The following is a 25,615-nucleotide window of genomic DNA, read 5'->3' as shown; positions in this document are numbered from 1 at the left end:
AAAGAGTTGCTCCAGCAACTCTACGCCAGGCCGCGACAACGCTTACCCACGAGTACAGTGCTGTTTCAGCGGGCGTCTGTGTCGGATATACTAGCAGGTCCAGCAGATGTTACCAAGCTGTGGCCGGAGCACGGAGAGAAGGTTAGGCAATGGTTCCACTTAGAAGAGGAATACGGACACAGCTGCACTGCTTTGGGAGGAGACTACCAAACAGTCGCTGACGTGGCTGCCACCTCGGGTGCACCAGCAATAGCCCTTAGGGATCATAGGCTCCAAGAGTAGTATGACGCCGCGATCCTTAGGGTTGATGTGCGCAGTGGGGAGTCAGACGCTCTCCTGGTTCAGCAGTGGGGAGTCAGACGCTCCCCCCCCTCCCCCCCCCGGTTTATGACCAGTTTCCTTGGAGTCTCCCACCATGAACTGTTTTCCTGCTTCCATCAGAGACACTGTGTACTAAGGTACCCAATTGCAGCATAGGCGGCTGTGTGACTGGTGCGTCTGTGTTCACTATAGGTACACGGAGTGGCGGTGTACACTAATCGCGTCTGGATCCACTCAGTGTTCGCAGACGTATTGATCGATCCTGGAAGCGGGGCAAGTCTCCCTGTATCCCACTTTACTGTGTATTAGTTAGTCTCTATCTACCTTTTGAGTACGAATAGTTGGATAAGTGCATAATGCATGCGAGTCTGATATTACTACTGTGGTTTCTGTTGCTATGCGTCTGATTACGGTTAAACATTTTTATAAAGTAATGCAGTAATATGTTTCTCCTACATACGTTGATTATGTGCTCATATTGCTTATTATACGAATGTATAACGTGACTGACTGCTAGTGTGATTGCTGACTTTTCTATAATTCTGTCAGGTGTTTTTCTATCTATTCCGATCCTCAATGATGGTGTATAGCAGGGTAGGGTCAGATTGTATGTTTCTTTAACGAGTCTTAAAGTGATTACAGTCACAAATTGTGTAGTACACTGTCTAAGTGTTGATTATTTATCATGTCTAAGAGCGGCAAAGGTGAGGAAGATACACTCATATCATGTTTGTCTTGCAAAGCTGTGTTAACCTCTCAGGATCTGGTTCAGGATGGTTTGTGTGCAAATTGTTAAAGCTTTCACCAAGGTCTTTTGAATAGTACAAGGCAGATACAGGTGCAAGTTAGTTTTCACAAACATTATCCAGTATATTGTAGCTCAGAGGATAAATCCAACTTCTGTACCAGGAATAGGTTAAACGATTAACCCTTACAGGCAGCTTCCCACCTGCGGTTTATCACTTCCAGCAGCAGCCTCTCAACAGAAACAGGTTGAAAAGCCAGTGGTAAGTATATCTACATCTTCACAGTCAACACGTTTCAGATGAGGATTCATCTGTGGATGAAGGCTCATTAAGCTCTGGTTCTGCATACGAAGAGGTGGTGGTAGGCCTCAGCTCAGTGGACACAGCTGAGTTAATTAAGGCAATGAAAGCCATTCTATCCTTAGAAGAATCAGTAGAGTGTGCTAAAATCCAAAGTACCTGTGTTTAAATTTCACAAAACAGTTAAGACTGAGTTTTCTGGGTCAGATAAGCTGACTGAAATCATGGAAGAGGCTTGAGCTACACCCAAGTAAGAAGTTTAGAATTCCTAGGAAATGCAATTTCAATTATCCTCTTCCAGCTGGGGATTGTTTAAAGAGGGATGTGGCCCCCAAAGTAGATACGCATGTTATTCGATTAGTGCGAAAATATATATTACCTTTTCCTTTAACATCATTAAATTATGTCACGGATAGGAGAGTGGATGGTTTTTTAAAAAACATTTTTTTCCCCTGTCTATGGCAGTAATAAGACCAGCCATGGCTTCAGCCTGGGTGGCAAAAGCAGTGGCTGCCTGGGCTGATGCATTGGAAGGAGATCTTTCAATGGCATCTAGAGAGCAAAAATCCCATATGGCGCATATAAAACAGGCTGCAATGTTCTTGGAAGAAGCAGCTTTGGATATGGGTACAATTGCCTCCAGGGCATCAGCTTCAACAGTAGCCGCTTTTGGCTACGTACATGGAAAGCTGATTCAGAATCTAAAAAGGTTTTGGAATCTTTTAACTTTCTTGGGAGATATTCTTTTTGGTAAAGAATGGACAGATATTTTGGAGTCAGAAGCAGACTCCAAGAGAGTAAAGTTTCCTTCCACATACAAGTTCAAACCTAAAGTTCCAGCTTTTCTGCCCTTTTGGTCTCCTAAAAAGGAAAAGTGATGGCAAACAGCCCCAATACAACAAGTCTGGTAAGACTAAAAAGCATTGGGCTACCAGAGGATCGGTTGGTAAAACAGAAAATAAGCCATCAGCCTGATGGTGCGGGCCTCCACCTGGAGGATTCCAGGGTGGGGGGACGATTTATTAAGTTTTCTCAGATATGACAGCAGTCTACAACAGATGCCTGAGTGCAGGAAGCGGTATATCTCGGTTATGCATTTGCCTTCAAGAAACACCCTCCTCGAAGGTTTTTTTGTACCAGCCCGTCTCCGGTTCAGAAATTGATTCATTCATGGGTAATCATTCCAGTTCCTCCTGCACAACGAGGACAGGGTTTTACTCCAACCTGTTTCTAGTTCAGAAGCCAAATGGGACATTCCGAGCCATACTCAATCTCAAAGTGCCGAACAAGTACATTTGTGTACCTTGGTTTCATATGGAGACTTTACGTTTCATCATTTTGGCCATAGAGCCAGGGGATTATATGGTATCCCTGGAATCCTTTATCTCCAGGATGCTTACCTACATGTTCCTATAGCACTGTCCCATCATTGCCCTCTCAGGTTCGCTATCCTCCACAACAGCATTTTCAGTTCCAGGCCCTACCTTTTGGGTTAGCCACAGCCCCCAGAGTATTTACCAAAATTATGGTGGTAATGGCAGCTTACCTCCGCCAGCAGGGGATAATTTTTCCATACCTCAACGATCTTTTAATCCGGTCAGGAATTGCTACTGTGTTATCTGCAACAGACAATAACTTGTCTGCAGAAGCACGGGTGGCTCATAAATTGAGCAAAATCGTCTCTGGTTCCATCACAGCGGATGACTCACTTGGGGGCTGTACTGGATTCAAGACTTCAAAGAGTATTTTTACCTCTGAACAAGAGAACCAAAGTTCAGTCAAGGATTCAGGAGCTGCTACACAGTCAAAGGGTATCCATTCACGCAGCAATGCGCGTGATGGGATTGATGGTGTCAACATTTGACATGGTGGAGTATGTTCAGTTCCACTGGAGGCCTCTGCAGTATCTGATCCTTGCCAAATGGAATGGGTTTCATCAGATGATAAAAACGCAGACTATGGTCCTTACGGTGGAAGTAAGGAGGTCGTTAGCCTGTTGGCTACAAACATCCCATCTGGACAAAGGGAGACCCTTTTGGATATCAGATCGGGAAATTCTGACAACAGACACGAGTCTCCAGGGCTGGGGAGCAGTGTCAGGAAGGTTTTGTTTCCAGGGGCAATGGACCAAGGTAGAAGGTTGCCAGTCAATAAATATTTTGGAACTTCGGGCCATATACATGGCACGGATTCAGGCAAAGGACATCCTTCGGGGAAAACCAGTTCAGATCCGTTAGGACAATGCAACGGCAGTAGCATACCTCAACCATCAGGGAGGAACTCGCAGCCAAAAAGCTATGAAGGAGGTAAGTCACATACTAAAGTGGGCAGAACTTCATCATCCAGCCTTGTCCGCAGTGTTCGTTCCGGTAGTCCTAAACTGGGAAGTGGATTTTCTCAGTCGACACACCATTCAGGCAAGCGAATAGGCTCTACACCCGGAGGTCTTCCAGACTCTAGTAGACAAGTGGGGGTTGCCACAGATAGATCTCATGGCATCCCGTCAGAACAAAGTTCTCGCTTACGGGGCAAACACAATGGATCCCAGAGCGATCTTTGTGGATGCCCTGTCGATGAGATGGGACTTTCATCTGGCCTATGTGTTTCCTCCAATCACCTTATTACCCAGGGTGGTGAGAAAGATAAAGCAAGGAAAGGGTGCCATGATACTAATAGCTCCAGCTTGGCCCAGAAGACATTGGTACACAGATATGCAGAGAATGTCGATGTATGCTCCATTCCGGCTCCCTCAACATCCAGATCTACTGACGCAGGGTCCTTGTTATCACAGACATCTGGATCAACTGTCTTTGACGGCATGGCTTTTGAGACCGCTATCCTGAAGTCAAGAGGATTCTCACAACAGGTAATTCAAACAACGCTCAGAGCAAGGAAACCTTCCTCAGCTCGCATTTATCACTGAATATGGCAAACCCATATTCATTGGTGCAGTGAACGGAAAATGGACCCTAGGTCTTTCAGAGTTTCCAGGGTCTTAGCATTCCTTCAGGCAGGAATGGATATTAGTGGCTATTTTGATGAGGTTGGCTGCCCCCTCACCAGGTGGCTGCTGATCCACAGGTGTCAATCTACACTGCCCCGCACGGCGCCAACAAACCTTTTAGTATTTTCTGCACTTAATAAAGTGCATCTTAAATGGTTGACAGCTAAAGTTCTCTTTCTACTGGCCATGGCGTCAGCTAGAAGTGTGTCAGATTTAGGGTCATTGTTATGTCGTCCTCCATTTCTGATCTTTTATCCAGATAAGAGCGGTTCTCAGAATTAAAGCTGGGTATCTTCCCAAGGTGGTGTCTAAATTTCACCTTAACAAAGAAATTGTAGTCCCGGCTTTCCAGGAACCGGGCCTTTAGGGGGAAGATGCATCGCTGGACGTAGTCCGTGCCTTAAGGATCTACGTGGATCGTACCAGTGCCATCAGAAAGACAGATTCTCTCTTCATTCTCTATGGATTTCAAAAGAGAGGATGGCCTGCTGACAAGCAGACACTGGCAAGGTGGCTTCGGATTACTATTTCAGAAGCATATTCTCACACTGATCTCCCTGTTCTGGCTAATGTCTCTGCTCACTCTACTCATAAGTTAGGTCCATCATGGGCAGCACAACGTGGTGCTTCAGCAGAACAGATATGTAAGGCAGCCTCATGGTCTTCCATTAACACATTCATTAGACATTATGCCGTGGATACCTTTGCCTCTCAGGATGCTGAATTTGGGTGAAGGATTCTCCTGTCTAATCAGTAGCGTCCCCTCCACTAAATTGCTTTGGGAAATCCCAATGTTATCCTGTGGATAACCTGTGAACCCTGCCGGAGAAATATACGTTATGGTAAGAACTTACCGTTGATAACGGTATTTCTCCTAAGTCCACAGGATTCACTGGGATCCCACCCTGACGCACCTGAATGTAACAGTCACTACAATTTGTTGCAGAGGTTCTGAATAGGGTTAAGCTCTGGACTCTGAGCTGGCCAGTCTATCTGGGTTACAAATTCTCTGTGTACCAGCGTTGCCCTGGAAACAAGACATTGTGCAGCCTATGATGATACCCCTTTCAAACTCTATTGGCTCCTTCCGGCAAGCCTTTTCGTTAGCAAGTGATCTAATCAGTGCTTTACCCATTTTATATCTTCTCGAACATGTGTCTGCTGCAGGAGCACACCATTTCGCTCACGCTGGGGGGTGTCTAATCACTTGTCTACATAGCATAAAATACATATCAAAAGAAACATTCTAAAATGGCCATAAAGCAATTTAATACACAATTCTCTTCATTGGGCAAGATAGCATTGGTATAAAACATATAAAGAAAAACCAATTAAAATATGTTGACGCACTGATAGAGAGCTACACCTAGTAATTGTTCAATTGTAAATTCACATAGTGGCAGATTATATGTCTTTTGAGGTAAGGCTATAAAAGAAAACATGATAATTCTGACTACAATAAAAGGTCTGCAACCTGAAAACCAAGACAGAATAAGCTACCAGTTGCTAATTAAGATCCTTCATTTGGATGGCAAGTGTCCCATACATCCTGTTCCCATAGCAACAAGTTCTAGCTATGCACTGTTAACCCATTCACTACTTATAGACTAGCTTTCAATCGCAAATATATATATCACACTATATAGGATATAAAATGTCAACGGATTCCTAAAAACACTTAGAAACGTCACTCGTATTTAAAAGACCATAGCGTGCAGTGATTAGTCTTTGCAGTTCCATTAATATGACACTGACTCTGGGAGAATAACACAAATAGGTCATCAATTTGATCATGTCTTGTTGTGTCAGTCATTAGGATTTAGTACATAACATTGCATTGACAAGTACTGTAAAATGGAAATAGACACATTCCATCTGCCTACATTATAAGAAACAATTAGGGTAACTTTTAACAACTACAACATGAACTGACCAGGTATTTATCTACTGTGTATTATAAAGGCAGTGTCATTTCAAAAGCCAGGGAAGATATGGCACTTCTGAAAACACTAATCTGAAAATCAATGTGGTCCCTGCTGCCTGGGATACTGCAGATGGGGGATTAGCAGTGCTCATCATTCTCTTATTGACTAGATCTGAGAGAGAGAGAGAGAGAGAGAGAGAGAGAGAGAGAGAGAGAGAGAGCGAGAGAGAGAGAGGGGGGAGAGAATATGGAATGGGAGGCTTCACAGGCATTTACAGTGACACAGGGACTGGAAAGTTATTAATTTCAGTATCAAAACAATTGTCACAATTCATGTCGCGCACAGACAGGGTTAACCCACATAAAACGGCAAAGCCTGTCGAAAGTGCAGCTTTGGGCGTACGAACGCCTAAAGTGCCGACTTAGCGCACGTTTCTTCTTGCACCTCAGAAGGCTGAGAGAAGAAATGTAATTCTCGTGGCTACCCAGCATCTAAATGGAGCAACAATTGAATTGCTCCATTTTGCACCCCCTAGTGGTTGCCGCAAGGAAAAACAATTGATTTGACCCCTTAAATACAACATATACTCATTGGCCACTTTATTAGGTACGCTGACATTTTATTATGACTTCCTTGGGGAGACTGGTCCATGTAGACACAACAGTATCACACAATTGCTGCAGGTTTGCTGGCTGCACATTTATGCTGAAAATCTTCCATCACACCACATCCTATCAGTGGATTGAGATCTGATCACTGTGGAGACCGATGGTAGACATGTTGTTTATGCCAAATTCTGACCCTAACATTTGCATGCCGCATCTGAACTTGAGCTATGTTAGACGTTTTTCCAATCGTCACCTGTCCTGTTCTGGTCAACCTATGCTCACTGTAACCTCAGCTTCCTTTTCTTCACTGACAGAAGTGAAATCCCATGGTGACTTCCACTACTATAGCCCACCCACTTAAAAGGTTTGTCACACTATGCATTCAGAGATGTTCTTCTACATATCACTGGGTATTTGAGTTACCGTCACCTTCCTTTCAGTTTGAACAAGTCTGTCCAGTCAACGATTTCGCTCATTAAAAATGCAGGTTTTTTGGTTTTGTCCACCATTCTCTGTAAACTCTAGAGAAGGTTGTGCATGAAAATTGCAGGAAATCAGCAGTTTCTGAGATGCTCAAATCACCCCATCTGCCACCAACAATCATTCCATGGACCAGTTCACTTAAGCTGGGTACACACGAGCGATGTGTACCCAACTGATAGGTTGGGGTCGATACAATTCAGGGAACTGTTAATACTGCCAGCAAGGAGGTACCAGAGCTATTCAATTCAGCAAGTACAGGATTTCTGCTTGCACCCCCCTCCTGAGGTGTGAGCAGAAATCCGACAAAACTGGTACTGCGATGCTATTTTGTACCTTAGCATGGCGCAAACAAAACAGTAACTGGGCACTTAAGTTGAAGAATACCGGTTCTTGCAACTAAACACCCGATTTAAGGCGTGAGTACCGGCATTCTCTGACATAACAGCGCGCTTAATTGAATTTCTTCCCAGTGCTATTCACATTGCGTTTAATTAAACAGACCCCACTGAACGATGTTAATGAAGGAATGATCACTGTTCTGTCCTCCATTATCATTAATGGTGTCGCTAAGTGATATTGTCAGGTTTGATGTGTAGCACTTCAAACCTAACGATGTCACTAGCGACTGCAGGCACGCGCATATCAGGCATACACACTGCCCGATATGCGCCAAAATGAGCAACACGGCGATCCGATCTGCCGTTCAGAAGACATATCCCTCACTGTGTAGCCAGCTTTGGCTCACATTTTTTTCCCCATTCTGCTGTTTGAAACCAACGGCTGATTCTCTAGACCAGGTCTGCATGCTTTATGCATTGAGCAGCTGCAACGTTTGACTGATTAGATGTTTGCATTAAAGAGCAGCAGGTGTACATAATCAAGTAGCCACTGAGTGTATCATTATACTGTGGCTTATGGAAATTTTTCAGCACGTTGCCAACTTTGCTCCAAAAACATACTATTTTCAATAAATCAACCAACAATATATAGGACTCATTGGGGCCCATTCAATTGTATTAATCTCCGGCTACCACTAGGGGGCGCAAAAGGGAGTAATTTCATTGTTTCTCCATTTATACACCCGGTAACTGAGATTGAATTTTTTTCTCTCGCAGCCTCCTTAGGTGGGAGAAATAATATGCGCTAAGTCGGCACTTTAGACCGGTTTAGCTGTGTTACACGGCTAAACCCCGTCTGTTTAGGCGCAACAAATTGAGCCTAAGGGGATGCATTTTGCATCCTGGCTGTTAGGATGCTGGCGGCCATGTAACCAAGGCGGAATCTCGAGGAGATCGGCGCAGGAACACCAACAGACCGAAGGTGAGTATTGGGGTACAGACTGTGGTTCAGGGTTAGGCAATAGAGGGGTTTAAGGTTAGCCCTAGCCGCCACCCTCCGAGGGTTAGGGGGTAGAAATACTTCACCCCTCCGATGTCAGAATCTTCAATATCGGTATTCTGCAGTCAGAGAGTGGGCCAACCGACACCCCGACCGCTGGGATACAGTATTCAGGTGTCAAGAACTAATTCAACGGTACCCCAGCAACTAGCTATGTAGGTAAACTTCATATTCAAATGGGAACGCTCCTAGTGTGGAGGTTTCTGTTTACAAAATCAGCTATATATTATTTTATGTTTTGAAGACAAAAATGTAGTTTTAGATTTTAGAAATTGAAGTCCTAATGGCTACACGTGGAAAGATATACAAACAAATGCTAATGTTAAACAGCACACACAACAGGATTTGATAGCTTATGAGTTGTTTAATGAACTGGTTATTGACAACCACCCCTTCCCCCCTTTCAAAAGAACAATCAAATTGTAAGCCACATAATTACACATTTATTAAGCAATTAGGCAACGGTCTGTTCCAATACATTGTTTGTAAGGTGAATAACAATTTATAGGTTGCTTAATAAGCTGATGCTTTATCAAAAGAATAATATTGGCTGAGCAATAGAATCTGTCACATCAATCAAAAGATTCCATATCTAACAATCTGATGTGGCATACCAATGCCCAAAACTCGGAGAGACTAACTACATTGCTTTACCAAATGCATCTTAAGTAGTGCAAGCTAAGCAAAAATGCTAGCGGGTGTGGGGTCATTAAAAACAATGGTTATTTTAATACCCACTTACAAGAGCTTACTAGGGTAACACTAATAAAACACCTTAAAGACAGTGGGTATGAGGCCAAATGTGTTGGCACCTTAAAATGAAATCCAACTACACTGAAATATTTCCAGTTTGTATTCCTGCTACTTAGTAGCAAATGTAATAAGTTAGGAAAACAATTTAATAAATTGGAGAACGTGAAATTAGCAAGTAACTTTTTGTTTAAATGTATATAAAAAAAGGAAACAGCTTAAGTACATTTTCTTTTCCTGCGCCCAACGTGCTACACAAATACTAGCTTTGGCAGGTCTGGTCGCACTCGTAAGATATTGACAAGTAGGATTCAATCTGATCACTAATGCTGTGATTAGAACGCAGACACATTTATAGTTTTAAGAGCATTCAATTTCCAGTGAATCCTTTAACCATCACTGATCACTCACCGTACCTGTGTGCACCTACTGCTTCATGCAAACAGCAGTGTACGCCATAGAATAACCCACAGTTTACACTGTTGTGTGTGTGACCCTTTGCCTTTTATATTTTCCTGGGACATTTCGCATGCTGTGATGTACACAGAACGTGAATACGCAGAAGTTCCCAAGCCCAAGGATGCTTTTATTCACTTACATCAGTAACAACTAGTTGTAAACATAAGACTAGTCAAAAAAGTAAAATAGGTTCACAAAACATAAAAATAAAAACACACCAATAAAAATGTTGCATGCCAAATAAATTAGATGAATTGCAAGGTTGGATTACATTCTTATAAAATACATTATTAATTGTATTTACCATGCAGAAATGTAAAGTGTAGATCTTTAAGTGATATATTTGGGATCTGCTTACCTGTGGAAGCAGCTGGAGTGAAGAGGACCTCAGAGCCAACATTGGAGCACTAAGGAAAGAGAAACAACAGGTTGATTTGCAGAAACCACAGCAAGGGATGCACTGTTTTCCTTCTTTATACTATATATAACGTTGTAAGGAGAGAAAAAATGTAACCATATCACTTTATGCTAACTTAAAAATAGAAAATAAAATACATTTAAAAAATCCTCAGTGAAAAAATCAGCATTAGTTTCTTATCTGTGCAGCGGCTGTTTTATTTTTGTCCTCAAGGGTGCAACATTGAGCTATCAAACGGAACATAATTAGCAATGGTAAAATATTAAACTGATGGGAGTTGTTTTACAAGAACATGTTTATTTTGCTGCAGCTCCCTGACCACAATACAGAATAAAAGATAAACAGATAAAAAGGATCCAAAGTGAACAGAGACAACTGTCTGGGTACACTCCAAAATGAGATCAACCAATTATAGAAAACAGAACAAAAAGAGGTATCTGAGCAGTAGTGAGAAAAGTATGCAGCGTTTTTGACAACTTACATTTCAAGATGCTAAAGGGGCACGATTTAGCTTTATTTAAAAGTCATAGGGGTCGATTCAATTCACCGACAGTTGAATAGCGCCGGGAATTAGCTCCCGGCGCTATTCAATACAGCGCCAAGTGACACTCCGTTGTCGGGAATTCTTCTCTCATCCCTGGAGGATGAGAAAGGAAATCCGACAAAAGTGCTGCCGCGAGGCTGATTCTGTCGGGAATCAGCATTGCGGCGGAGAGTTAAGTCGGAGAATGCCCGTTCTCCCGACAAATCAACAAGTTCAGTCCAGAAGAGCGGGCATTCACAGACTTAACTTGAGCTGAATTGAATAGCGCCGGGAGCTAATTCCCGGCGCTATTCAACTGTCGGTGAATTGAATCAACCCCATTATATTACGACTCCCTAGTTGTAAGGCAGCTATCTGTAGCTTAGCTTGCTAGCACACCGTGGTTGACTGATGGAGTAACTACTGTACATTTGAGTGTGAGCACAGGAAACCTGCTTTAAAAATGCTAACAGCCATATGGTGGGATGACCACTTCAACTGATTAACAAGCGGCATGGAGGAAGACTGCATGGGAGTCACAGAGCAGCCTGTTACATGCAGTTTGTGTCTCCCTCTGATTTATCAGGTTACCTGGTAGCCCTTTCACAAGAATTACTGACAAATATAACCGTAAACTTTGGTAAGAGTACCTTACACACTGGGCTTTCCTTTTATTGTTATGTCACTAGCAACACATGTTATATCCATAGAGTTTGTATCCATAGTTAAAAAGATCATAATATATATATATTCCATACTGTTTTGATGAAAATCTATATTTATTAAACTAAATTTCAACAAGCTACATTCAGTGTTCCCAATTGAAACTGAGTTACAAACTGAAAAATGCTTCCTATCTAGCAGCAAGCCACGCCACAATTCTCTTATAGGAGACAGAGACTCAAAAATCCAGATAGCAATTTTAATTTGCAAAACAGATTTCACATACAAATTGCACACTGGGTAAACTCCAACACTGATGCATCTATGGAACCTTGGCATATAACTGCAGCACACAATGCTACAAATAATCAACTCAAAGTTTATACAGGGGATGGTGCATACTTGCCCACTGTCCTGATACATCTGGCCAAAATTGGAATTTTGGGGGAATTTCAAGAACAGAATAGTGGGGAGCCCTCCCGAAAGCAGTTGACCTCCTAGTGAAATGGGATGGGTGGGGGGGACGACGAGGGGTGTTACGGACATGATTCTTGGAGAATCACGTCATCAGACAGCCCGTATCCTCTAGACAATGTCACAATTTGCTGTATTGGGTCGTGGGTTCAGTGCCAATATTTGGTTTTAATATTCTTGTTTATCCTGACGCTTAATTATTTATCCCCAGGTATTAAACAAATAAAAAAAAAAATCATCTACAGCTACTGCTGTGCTTGGCATACATGAGTTCAGTTTTCCCTGAAGCCACTGCTATATAGTTGCACTTTGAGGCTCAGTTTGAATCTGCAAAAGTCAATAAAATAAAGCAACAAATGAAAGGAAGGAGTTGACGCAAATACATTTTCAACAGCCTTCATGGCAAGGCGCAAGACTTCACAAAGCGGACATGAAATCTGGAGTGCCACAATAAACAAATAAGGATGTGGTATTTGGTGCTTAGCCCCCTTAGCGTGTCTCTGGCTGCACTTAAGGTGCAGACACACTTGCCGAGAAAATGAGTGACATTGCTCATTTTCACCATTCCTGAGCGATGTTGCTCATTTTCTCTGCATGTGTGAATGCCGCCGACCATCTATGCACAGCCCCATGGGTCATTAACAACTCTCGCTGTCGGCCGTACAGGCAGCTCAATCTGGACTGTCGTCCAAGAGCTGCCTGTACAGCCTGGCCGCTGCGTGACGTCACTGAGCGATATGAGCGTCATATCGCTAAATGGGGTCGATTCAATTCGGAAACTTAAGAATAGCGCTGGGAATTAGCTCCCGACGCTATTCAATTCAGTTAAAGTTAAGTCGGCGAAAGCCAGTTCTCGCCGACTTAACAGGTAGTTTTGTCGGGAGAACGGGCATTCTCTGACTTAACTACCCGCGGCGATGCTGATTCCCGACAGAATCAGCCTCGCGCCGGCCGCGCGGCAGCACTTTTTGTTGGTTTTCTTCTCTCACCCCCCGGGGATGAGAGAAGAATTCCCGACAATTGCGGGTAACTAGCAGCTGAATTGAATAGCGTCGGGAGCTAATTCCCGGCGCTATTCTTAAGTTGCCGAATTGAATCGACCCCAGTGTGTACAGCCGGCCGCTGACCGTCCAGGAGGGGGAAACACTAGACAACGTCGCCCATAGAGCATGTGTACCCATCTTAACATTACAAGGAAAATATTTTAAATGTTAAGACTTTTGTTCAATATGTTTTAAATGAAATGATAGCTATAACTATGAATACGTATTCACGACAAAGACAGCTGTGAAATCATGGCTACTCTTTATATCAATGTGTGCAAAATCATAACCAGAAATCTCTAGCAATTAAAGTACTCAACGCCAGATCTAGGGCTACAACACAAAAAGGCATCATTCATTATACATAAATTACCAATTTTATTGTTTTTGTTATAAACTAAATTACAAATTGCTACTTTGAATACAGAGGGTAAAGACATTTTGCTTTGTTACCCACCCATGTCACAAGCAGAGCAGCCCATTTTTATTCTGCAGCTTTAAAATATTTCATGGCTGCAGTCCCCACTCAGCATCACCACAGCCCTCTATTCTAGCCTTGCAGACATGCACCAGCTGTCATGTTTTATCATGCCTGCCTGTTCTTTGCGTCTACAAATTAACACCCTACCCGGCCACATGGGAGCTGATTAATCAGAGGGGGCGAGAGCCTTTACATGCAGTGTGTCTGTACAGAGAGCAATCATTCAGCTGTAAAATTCAGACACCATCCAAAAGAAACAGCACCAAGCAAGGGGAAAGGCGCACACAGCCCGCTTGCAAACCTACAATGTTCACAGAATACGACAAAATTAGAGAATTTTTTTGTCATGAAAATATGATTTCAATACAACAAATCTTGCAGATTGAAAAACTATTTTAAGAAAACCCTACAAAGAGCAGGTAGATTCACTACACATCTAACACTTCTATAATGAGTGCGTAGTTTCCATAATTACTAGGGGGAAAGCCCCAACCAACAAGACAGCAGCAATATCTGGTTTGCTTGATCTCCTGTGAGTCATCTATAAAACAAAGCATCATTTTACATAGAACTGGTTCACATCTATTCATAGTGAATCTGTTGTTCAGCCACTAACACCTGAAAACTGACTTAAAAATAGGATTAACAGTTTCTTATGGATTCAGTCCTAACATTAAAAAATTGAAACTTTGCCAAACACCACAACCTGCTTCTCATGTGTTAACAGATGCTACCAGTACAAAAGATCGACACGTACACGTAACAAAAGCCTGTTGAAACACGTCACATTTACGCATTATAAAAAGCATGTTAGTTTCCGTGTGTTTAATCCATTTTCCCAGTATGTGTGTAAATGAGCCCTGATTCTGTGGACCTCCTTTTTTGGAGCACTCTGTCCCAGGACACTCAATAAAAATGAATTTTGGAAGCACAGAGGATAATAATTGGAAGGAAGTGCGCATGATCCACTACATAGGGGAGCCATCCAGCACTGGCGATTTTCCCGTAGCTTATCCTATGTTTAGCTTAAGCTCCGACATCTTTCCAGCTCCTGCCCTCTCTATTTATATGCATAAGATTATCCCTTCCTTCTGCAAAATGTCACCAATTTAGTTTAGCCTGGGGGCCCATTGAAAGTTTTACCTCTAATTCGGGGGAAAGGCATTTTTCAAGCTGTTACCACTTAACTGTACTGATACAGTCACTTGGGAGACTCAATATTGTTTACACATCCTGCTCAGTGGAATAAAGTAGTGTTGCCAGAACTCTGCCTGAGCTGTGAAGGAGACATTTGCTCTCTGTTTTATGAGATTTCCTCAATTTGTGGCTGTCTCAACGGTCGTAAAAGCAGCTGTAAATCAAAAGAGCTCCACAAAATTGCAATAACAAGCGTAGAACTGTGCTGCGTGGAGCATAACTGCAGGCAGCAGGAGGTGGAAGGCACCGGCTGATTTAATACCAGGTGCGAGCAATTCTTGGCAGTGCTGGCCGAGTTGCAGTGTTTGTGATGGATGCCCACGGAGGAGTCCATGCCAACTCCAAAAGGATGGGGCCTTGTCTCAGCATCCAAAGTTGTGCGTCTTCAACCCTCCTCCCACCACCCCTGTCACAGTATGGTTTTGTTCCAACAGCCCGCGCAAAAACTGGGCTTAGACAAATAACTGGAAAATACATAACACTGTTTAAAGCATTAGCAGGAATAGTCAACTGTGCATCAAAACATGATTATTCTATTGAACAGCTCTCTTGGCCTCAGACCCAATGGGTTTAACAGATTTCCAGCCATGCAGCTTTGGGATTCCTAGTACAGACACTGCATAACATATGCTAAAATCGCATTCAGGTACTGTCGCATTTAATAATTACACCACGTCTCCTTCTACAAGCCTGTACGATTGGTTTCAACTCTTGAGAATAATTTGAGAGATAACATGCCTAATGCTCTCATTCTAAGTCCTCCAAGGATTTAGTCCCAGGAGACACTTCCATATGATCATGCTGTGTGAGCATTTGTTTATGCACAAACATGAGTTGAAGAAGAGTTTCAATGACAGAAACTACATCAATGACAAAACATGAAGAAATTTAGTGGATAATAAAAATACATTTTCCTATGACAAGAGGTCTTCAACTGAAGCTGCAAAAATACTTTCATTCTTTTCTTAACGCAATTTATAGTGCAATGCATAGAACGGCGACACTGAAACTGACAGACTACTGCTATAAAAAGAAAGGACAATAAAAATCTACAAATTAGGCACTTAAAAGCGTATACAACAAATCTATATATGAATAATATAAAATGACAAGTGAACAAAAAGTTTCAAATGTAAAACTGCAGAAGGAATTTGAAGTGATAAAAAATGCAGGAAATAGGAATATCCACACGTAAGGGACGGCAAAGCTCCTCGTCAAGATACACAGCAACTTCTTAATTCCTGAAACACACAAGACAAGGGCGCCCTCCTACTGCAGTACTGTGTAGACTACACCAATAGTATTAATGATTAGTGAACCAGGCCCATAAAGCAATAAAATCAGGGCTTATCTGATAGCTTGAGAAGATTCCACGTGATGTTCCCGCAGTAAGAGTGTCTCTATTTTGTTTATGACTCCATAATGCATAAAAAAATAAAAACAAATCACATATGGGGCAATTCAATTGTTTCTCCATTCAGGCTCCCATTAGCATTTAACCCGACTGAAAGTACTGCAGTTCTTGTTTGGGCACCCAAACTACAGATTTTTCACACACACTCACACATCAGAGGCTGTGAGAAAAAATGTCTGCTGCAGCTAACGGTCATGTGATCAGGACAACTGAATTGCTCTGGCAGGCACCCATTTATTTAGATGCCCAGTAGGGGGAACATTTAAAATAGCTCCCCAACTGTAATCCTAATTACATAGATAATAAGAATTTACTTACCGATAATTCTATTTCTCGGAGTCCGTAGTGGATGCTGGGGTTCCTGAAAGGACCATGGGGAATAGCGGCTCCGCAGGAGACAGGGCACAAAAAAGTAAAGCTTTACTAGGTCAGGTGGTGTGCACTGGCTCCTCCCCCTATGACCCTCCTCCAGACTCCAGTTAGGTACTGTGCCCGGACGAGCATACACAATAAGGGAGGCATTTTGAATCCCGGGTAAGACTCATACCAGCCACACCAATCACACCGTACAACTTGTGATCTAAACCCAGTTAACAGTATGACAACAGAAAGGGCCTCTTAAAGATGGCTCCTTAACAATAACCCGAATTAGTTAACAATAACTATGTACAAGTATTGCAGATAATCCGCACTTGGGATGGGCGCCCAGCATCCACTACGGACTCCGAGAAATAGAATTATCGGTAAGTAAATTCTTATTTTCTCTATCGTCCTAAGTGGATGCTGGGGTTCCTGAAAGGACCATGGGGATTATACCAAAGCTCCCAAACGGGCGGGAGAGTGCGGATGACTCTGCAGCACCGAATGAGAGAACTCCAGGTCCTCCTTTGCCAGGGTATCAAATTTGTAAAATTTTACAAACGTGTTCTCCCCCGACCACGTAGCTGCTCGGCAGAGTTGTAATGCCGAGACCCCTCGGGCAGCCGCCCAAGATGAGCCCACCTTCCTTGTGGAGTGGGCTTTTACAGTTTTAGGCTGTGGCAGGCCTGCCACAGAATGTGCAAGTTGAATTGTGTTACAAATCCAACGAGCAATCGACTGCTTAGAAGCAGGTGCGCCCAACTTGTTGGGTGCATACAATATAAACAGCGAGTCAGATTTTCTGACTCCAGCCGTCCTTGCAATGTATATTTTTAAGGCTCTGACAACGTCCAACAACTTGGAGTCCTCCAAGTCGCTAGTGGCCGCAGGCACCACAATAGGTTGGTTCAGATGAAATGCTGATACCACTTTAGGGAGAAAATGCGGACGAGTCCGCAGTTCTGCCCTATCCGAATGGAAGATTAGATAAGGACTTTTATAAGATAAAGCCGCCAATTCAGATACTCTCCTGGCAGAGGCCAGGGCTAGTAACATAGTCACTTTCAATGTGAGATATTTCAAATCCACCTTTTTCAATGGTTCAAACCAATGGGATTTGAGGAAATCTAAAACTACATTTAGATCCCACGGTGCCACCGGAGGCACCACAGGAGGCTGTATATGCAGTACTCCCTTGACAAAAGTCTGGACCTCAGGGACAGAGGCCAATTCTTTTTGGAAGAATATTGACAGGGCCGAAATTTGAACCTTAATGGATCCCAATTTGAGACCCATAGATAATCCTGATTGCAGGAAATGTAGGAAACGACCCAGTTGGAATTCCTCCGTCGGAACCTTCCGATCCTCGCACCACGCTACATATTTTCGCCAAATGCGGTGATAATGTTTCACGGTGACTTCCTTCCGTGCCTTAATCAAGGTAGGAATGACTTCTTCTGGAATGCCTTTCCCTTTTAGGATCTGGCGTTCAACCGCCATGCCGTCAAACGCAGCCGCGGTAAGTCTTGAAAAAGACAGGGACCCTGCTGTAGCAGGTCCCTTCTCAGAGGTAGAGGCCACGGTTCGTCCGTGAGCATCTCTAGAAGTTCCGGATACCAAGTCCTTCTCGGCCAATCCGGAACCACTAGTATTGTTCTTACTCTTCTTTGCCGTATGATCTTCAATACCTTTGGTATGAGCGGCAGAGGAGGAAACACATACACTGACTGGTACACCCAAGGAGTTACCAGTGCGTCCACAGCTATTGCCTGTGGATCTCTTGACCTGGCGCAATATTTGTCCAGTTTCTTGTTGAGGCGAGACGCCATCATGTCTACAATTGGTCTTTCCCAACGGTCTATTAACATGTTGAAGACTTCTGGATGTAGACCCCACTCTCCCGGATGAAAATCGTGTCTGCTGAGGAAGTCTGCTTCCCAGTTGTCCACGCCCGGGATGAACACTGCTGACAGTGCTATCACGTGATTCTCCGCCCAGCGAAGAATCTTGGCAGCTTCTGCCATTGCACTCCTGCTTCTTGTGCCGCCCTGCCTGTTTACATGGGCGACCGCCGTGATGTTGTCCGACTGAATCAACACCGGCTTTCCTTGCAGGAGAAGTTCCGCCTGGCTTAGAGCATTGTAGATTGCTCTTAGTTCCAGAATGTTTATGTGAAGAGACTTTTCCAGACTCGTCCATACTCCCTGGAAGTTTCTTCCTTGTGTGACTGCTCCCCAGCCTCTCAGGCTGGCGTCCGTGGTCACCAGGATCCAATCCTGAATGCCGAATCTGCGGCCTTCTAATAGGTGAGCCTTCTGCAACCACCACAGAAGTGACACCCTTGTCTTTGGTGACAGGGTTATCCGCAGGTGCATCTGCAGATGCGACCCTGACCATTTGTCCAACAGATCCCTTTGGAATATTCTTGCATGGAATCTGCCGAATGGAATTGCTTCGTAAGAAGCCACCATTTTTCCCAGGACTCTTGTGCATTGATGTACTGACACTTTTCCTGGTTTTAGGAGGTTCCTGACCAGATCGGATAACTCCTTGGCTTTTTCCTCTGGAAGGAAAACCTTTTTCTGAACCGTGTCCAGAATCATTCCTAGGAACAGCAGACGAGTTGTCGGGATTAAATGGGATTTTGGAATATTCAGAATCCACCCGTGTTGTCTTAGCACCTCTTGAGATAGTGCTAAAGCTGTCTCCAGCTGTTCTCTGGACCTTGCCCTTATTAGGAGATCGTCCAAGTATGGGATAACTAATACGCCTTTTCTTCGAAGAAGAATCATCATCTCGGCCATTACCTTGGTAAAGACCCGAGGCGCCGTGGACAATCCGAACGGCAGCGTCTGAAACTGATAGTGACAGTTTTGAACAATGAACCTGAGGTACCCCTGGTGTGCGGGGTAAATCGGAACGTGTAGATACGCATCCTTGATGTCCAAGGATACCATAAAGTCCCCTTCTTCCAGGTTCGCTATCACTGCTCTGAGTGACTCCATCTTGAACTTGAACTTTTTTATGTAGAGGTTCAAGGACTTCAGATTTAGAATAGGCCTTACCGAGCCATCCGGCTTCGGTACCACAAATAGAGTGGAATAATACCCCTTTCCTTGTTGTAATAGGGGTACTTTGACTATCACCTGCTGAGCGTACAGCTTGTGAATGGCTTCCAACACCCTCTCCCTTTCGGAAGAGACGGTTGGTAAGGCAGACTTCAGGAAACGATGAGGAGGATCCGTCTCTAATTCCAACCTGTACCCCTGAGATATTATCTGCAGGATCCAGGGGTCTACCTGCGAGTGAGCCCACTGCGCGCTGTAATTTTTGAGACGGCCCCCCACTGTCCCCGAGTCCGCTTGAGAGGCCCCAGCGTCATGCTGAGGTTTTTGCAGGAGCCGGGTTTGTAGGAGCGAAAAGGCTGCGGTTGAAAAGTCGGTGCCTTTCTCTGTTGGGGAGTGACTTGAGGTAAAAAAGTGGATTTCCCGGCAGTAGCCGTGGCCACCAAGTCTGATAGACCAACTCCAAATAACTCCTCCCCTTTATACGGCAAAACCTCCATGTGACGTTTTGAATCCGCATCGCCTGTCCACTGTCGTGTCCATAAGGCTCTTCTGGCTGAAATGGACATAGCACTCACCCGAGATGCCAGTGTGCAAATATCCCTCTGTGCATCACGCATATAGATAAATGCATCCTTTATTTGTTCTAACGACAGTAAAACATTGTCCCTATCTAGGGTATCAATATTTTCAATCAGGGATTCTGACCAAACTACTCCAGCACTGCACATCCAGGCAGTTGCTATAGCTGGTCGTAGTATAACACCTGCATGTGTGTATATATTCTTTTGAATAACTTCCATCTTTCTATCTGATGGATCCTTAAGTGCGGCCGTCTCAGGAGAGGGTAACGCCACTTGTTTGGATAAGCGTGTGAGCGCCTTGTCCACCTTAGGGGGTGTTTCCCAGCGCGCCCTAACCTCTGGCGGGAAAGGGTATAATGCCAATAACTTTTTTGAAATTATCAACTTTTTATCAGGAGCAACCCACGCTTCATCACACACGTCATTTAATTCTTCTGATTCAGGAAAAACTGTTTGTAGTTTTTTCACACCATACATAATACCCTGTTTTACGGTATCTGTAGTATCAGCTAAATGTAACGTCTCCTTCATTGCCAAAATCATATAACGTGTGGCCCTACTGGAAAATACGTTTGAATTTCTACCGTCGTCACTGGAATCAGTGCCCGTGTCTGGGTCTGTGTCGACCGACTGAGGCAAAGGGCGTTTTACAGCCCCTGACGGTGTTTGAGGCGCCTGGACAGGCATTAATTGATTGTCCGGCCGCCTCATGTCCTCAACTGACTGTTTAAGGGAAGATAAACCATCACGTAATTCCACAAATAAAGGCATCCATTCTGGTGTCGACCCCCTGGGGGGTGACATCTGCATATTTGGCAATTGCTCCGCCTCCACACCAATATCGTCCTCATACATGTCGACACCACGTACCGACACACACCGCAAACTCACAGGGAATGCTCTAATGAAGACAGGACCCACTAGCCCTTTTGGGGAGACAGAGGGAGAGTCTGCCAGCACACACCACAAAGCGCTATATATACAAGGGATATCCTTATATTAAGTGCTCCCTTATAGCTGCTTTAATATATATATATATAGCCATTAATGTGCCCCCCCTCTCTGTTTTACCCTGTTTCTGTAGTGCAGTGCAGGGGAGAGACCTGGGAGCCGTTCTGACCAGCGGAGCTGTGACAGAAAATGGCGCCGTGTGCTGAGGAGATAGGCCCCGCCCCTTTTTCGGCGGGTTCTTCTCCCGCTATTTTTACAGTCAGGCAGGGGTTAAATATCTCCATATAGCCCCTATGGGCTATATGTGAGGTATTTTTAGCCTTGTATAAGGTTTATATTTGCCTCTCAGAGCGCCCCCCCCCAGCGCTCTGCACCCTCAGTGACTGCCCAGTGAAGTGTGCTGAGAGGAAAATGGCGCACAGCTGCAGTGCTGTGCGCTACCTTATGAAGACTGAGGAGTCTTCAGCCGCCGGTTTCCGGACCTCTTCACGCTTCAGCATCTGCAAGGGGGTCGGCGGCGCGGCTCCGGGACCGGACTCCACGGCTGGGCCTGTGTTCGATCCCTCTGGAGCTAATGGTGTCCAGTAGCCAAGCAGCAAATCCACTCTGCATGCAGGTGAGTTTACTACTTTCCCCCTAAGTCCCACGTTGCAGTGATCCTGTTGCCAGCAGGACTCACTGTAAAGAAAAAAAAAACCTAAACTAAACTTTCTCTAAGCAGCTCTTTAGGAGAGCCACCTAGATTGCACCCTTCTCGTTCGGGCACAAAATCTAACTGGAGTCTGGAGGAGGGTCATAGGGGGAGGAGCCAGTGCACACCACCTGACCTAGTAAAGCTTTACTTTTTTGTGCCCTGTCTCCTGCGGAGCCGCTATTCCCCATGGTCCTTTCAGGAACCCCAGCATCCACTTAGGACGATAGAGAAATATCATTATAAAAACACATGTGAATGCTCGTGCAATTTATAAGGGAAAATTGGCTTATCTGAACAGTCAACCAAAGAACCTTTAACCAACGCGTTTCATCACGTATATATATATATATATATATACACACACACACACACACACACACACACACACACACACACACACACACACTGCAATTGTTTCTATTGGCAAAAGCATATAGAAACACATCCCTAAAAATACTTCTAAAGGGAGTATAGCAAGCATGAACGACCTTGCTATTTGAAGATTTAATAGGGGATATGATTGCATACGAAAGAATAGGAGAGTTTAAAGCTCCATAGAAGGGAAATTAAAAGTGCTCATAAGAGGTCCAGCTGCAGACAAAAAACAATATTCAATACACACTGGAGGATAATCTTTGTGCATATCATGATTTTGCCTGCAAGCACTTGGTATTTTTACAGGGTAGTACATAAAGACCTATCTAATACACATGGCTCTGTTCCACCCTTGTGTTCGTTTCTCTATTTTGCAGGAAGTGAATGCACACAAGTGTGGGTATCTGTGCCAATGCACCTGTGACAATACAGCTCTGGACAGACAGCAGCTCCAGTCCCACAGGCTGCCAAGGGCCATGCTAGACTTGTTCTGGAGGCAGATAAGACTGACACAGAGGCAAGGAAACTTACCACTTCTAAAGTCAGTTACATTTAAGAAAGAAATCGGTGTATTATAATAACCATGTATAACAGCAAATAGCATGCGTTCCCATGTAATAGATATGACTGAAGCTACAAGACAGAATTTGAGCCAAGTGAATTTAACATTTCTTAAAAACTTTTCATCAGATTCCGAGCTTTCGGAACGAGGGATCGAATGAAAAGTGTCACATCGCATGTCATTTTCCTCAGACTCTGATCTGAGATGCATTCCCGTGCTCCTCAGATAGGAGTCGCAGATCACCATGGCTGCAATATTTATCGCAATCGGAGGAAAAAAGGTGCACATCGGAGTGCATTTGTACACCTGCGAGCCCTATTGCAGATGATAGCTTGGAGGACTCACTTGACTGGCACCTTGGGCACACCCAACCACACAACCAGCAGAGGATCAGCAGCAGCCCCCATCGGCAGCCTGTTTATTTATTGCATTACAAATTGGATTGCAAGTAGGTACTAGCACCCATCACACAAACATCCCCTCGCTACATGTACATGTTTTAAAACACCGTCCACCATGTTTATATCACTACACACTGCCCACCACCACCCATATCCCTCGGAGCACATGTGCATCTTGTATGTGTCCCATTGATTGTCCCAAAGTGGGTTTAACCTGTTGATGCCCATCTTTATTACCCGCCACTAGGATCGGATGTAATATATCGGATGTGCAAAAAGTAAAATCGTAATTGCAGGACTCCCGGGAAGCTGCCGGGCAGATCGGAGGTAAATGAGATCCGACTTTTAGTTCAGGTAAGTCTCACTAGTTGATGGAAGCCTTCAATGGTCCTTTGAGAAAGAGATATAGAACATAACGTAGTGGTTGTATTGTATCACATGTAATCTACATTTGTCATCAAAATCTGTACAGATCAGAGACATTGGGGCCGATTCAATTGTTGTAGCTGGGTGCCGACTACAACTGAATCGGCCCCATAGCTAAGATGTGTCCTCATTAAATATTTTCTCAATTAAATAAGTGCAGAGAAATGTACATTTGTTCTAGATACCCTGAAGAAGCAATTATATTCAGTTTAAAAAAATGTAGCTGCTTGTAGCAGATAAAAAAAAGTAGGCATAGGACATTACATTTCTACAATAAATAAAAATAATGCTTGAGGAATGTTGTCTCCGTTTTACTGGCAATAAAAGGGATAGAGCAGCACAGATTCAGCCCAGGAAGCAGAATCCCAAGGCTGTATTCAGTATCACGCTGTGCATCTGCTGTCTGTATCCTGAGGGGCCAGAGTGACACAGTGCAGAAACTGGCTAATCACATAAACCAGATTAATGCATGTGTGTTTAAAACATACACCACTAAACATTCATGATAAGCCCTAATGCCTTAGTATTAGTTGCCTCCTAGAAAAAAAAACAAATGTGTTTTAAACACCACAGTTTTTAAGTTTTAGAAGAAAAAAAACAACAACCCATCTCGGGTGTAGTATTTAACTACTTAATGACCAAAACAACTTTTAGGTTTTAGAAATGCATCTACATAAATGGGAATAGCAAGGATTTTTAGTGTGTTGTTTGGCGTCATATCAATTATTACCAGTTATTTATATAGCACACACATTCCGCAGAATGGGGCCATTCACATCAGTCCCTGCCCCCAGTTAAGCTTACAATCTATATTCCCAATCACACGTACACACAAGACACATTCGCGCTAGGGTAAATTTTTGTTGGGAGACAATTAACCTACCAGTATATTTTTTTATTGTGGGAAGAAACCAGAGAACCCAGAGGAAACCCACGGAAGTACAGGATGAACATACAAACTTCACACACTCAGGGCCATGGTGGGAATTGAACCCATGACCTCAATGCTGTGAGGCTGTAATGCTAACCATTACACCATCCAAACTGACCTAATACAAATCGGCACGCTGTTAATAGTGCTGGGAAGGAGGTCCCACAGAGCTATTCAATTCAGCCCAACTACAGGATTTCTGCTTGCACCCCTCCCGAAGTGTGAGCAGAAGTCCGACAATACTAGTGCCGCGATGCTGTTTTGTGCCTCATCACAGTGCAAACAGATTTGCAACAGGCACTGAAGTCAGGAAATGCAATATTAAACACCTAGTTTAGTTTAAAGGCGCGAGTACAGGTATTCGCTGACATAACAGCGTGCTGAATTGAATAGCTCCGGGACCTCCATCCAGAGCTATTCACATCACACTGAATTGAATTGACCTTAATGAATTCTATTTCAAGATTTTTCCTAAAACTACTTTTAGACAATTAAAGAAACTCCGGAAATGTTTTTCCCAGTATTGAGGTATCAAATGTGTGTGATTTGTTGAAAGTGTGAGTAGTTATAGGGCCCGGAGACAGCAGATATACATTTTATTGCTCCTGACATTATATTGTAACTAATACAAAGCATCTGTGTGACTAAATCCTTAAGATTAGAGTGAGTGGTTGAGTTTTACCCACACTTGAAGTGCCAATTTCACAGAATATATGTTATTGGTATTGGTGTCTGGACAAAATGTTTTCATTTTTTTTTTTAACTTTAAAATATATTTAAGAACCGTGCCATTGGAGGTGGGGCAGATCTATGTCCTATGCATCGCTAAAGCAATAGCTGAATAGTAACAGTGATTATACTCTAGTCGACATGACTACTTTTTAGAGTGATCTATAATGCAGAACTACAGTGGTGTTGGATCAGCTCTCCACTGACCTGACATGACAACCCCCAGGCTGTAGAAAACCCTTGTGATGTATGTCCATAGCAACTCAAATGATACTGGGTGCCTGTGTATCTAAAAAATCTTCAGACAGCCATTAGGTGGTGCGCGCCACA

The 25,615-nt window shown here is 43.7% G+C and overlaps 1 protein-coding gene across 12 annotated transcripts in view; it reads right to left on the bottom strand.

Annotated features, from left to right (window-relative positions):
- Nucleotides 1-25,615, bottom strand: part of FBRSL1 (fibrosin like 1) — an 857,080-nt gene that overhangs the window by 42,721 nt on the left and 788,744 nt on the right. For all 12 annotated transcript variants that reach the window (XM_063964683.1, XM_063964685.1, XM_063964688.1 and 9 more), the window contains one exon: nucleotides 10,353-10,401. In XM_063964683.1, coding sequence (XP_063820753.1) covers nucleotides 10,353-10,401 — 49 coding nt within the window. The remainder of the gene's footprint in view (nucleotides 1-10,352; nucleotides 10,402-25,615) is intronic.

This window comes from Pseudophryne corroboree, chromosome 1, assembly GCF_028390025.1.
Source record: "Pseudophryne corroboree isolate aPseCor3 chromosome 1, aPseCor3.hap2, whole genome shotgun sequence".
NCBI lineage: Eukaryota > Metazoa > Chordata > Amphibia > Anura > Myobatrachidae > Pseudophryne > Pseudophryne corroboree.
Note: the sequence above shows the minus strand (reverse complement) of the source record. Positions and strands in the feature narration are given on the sequence as shown.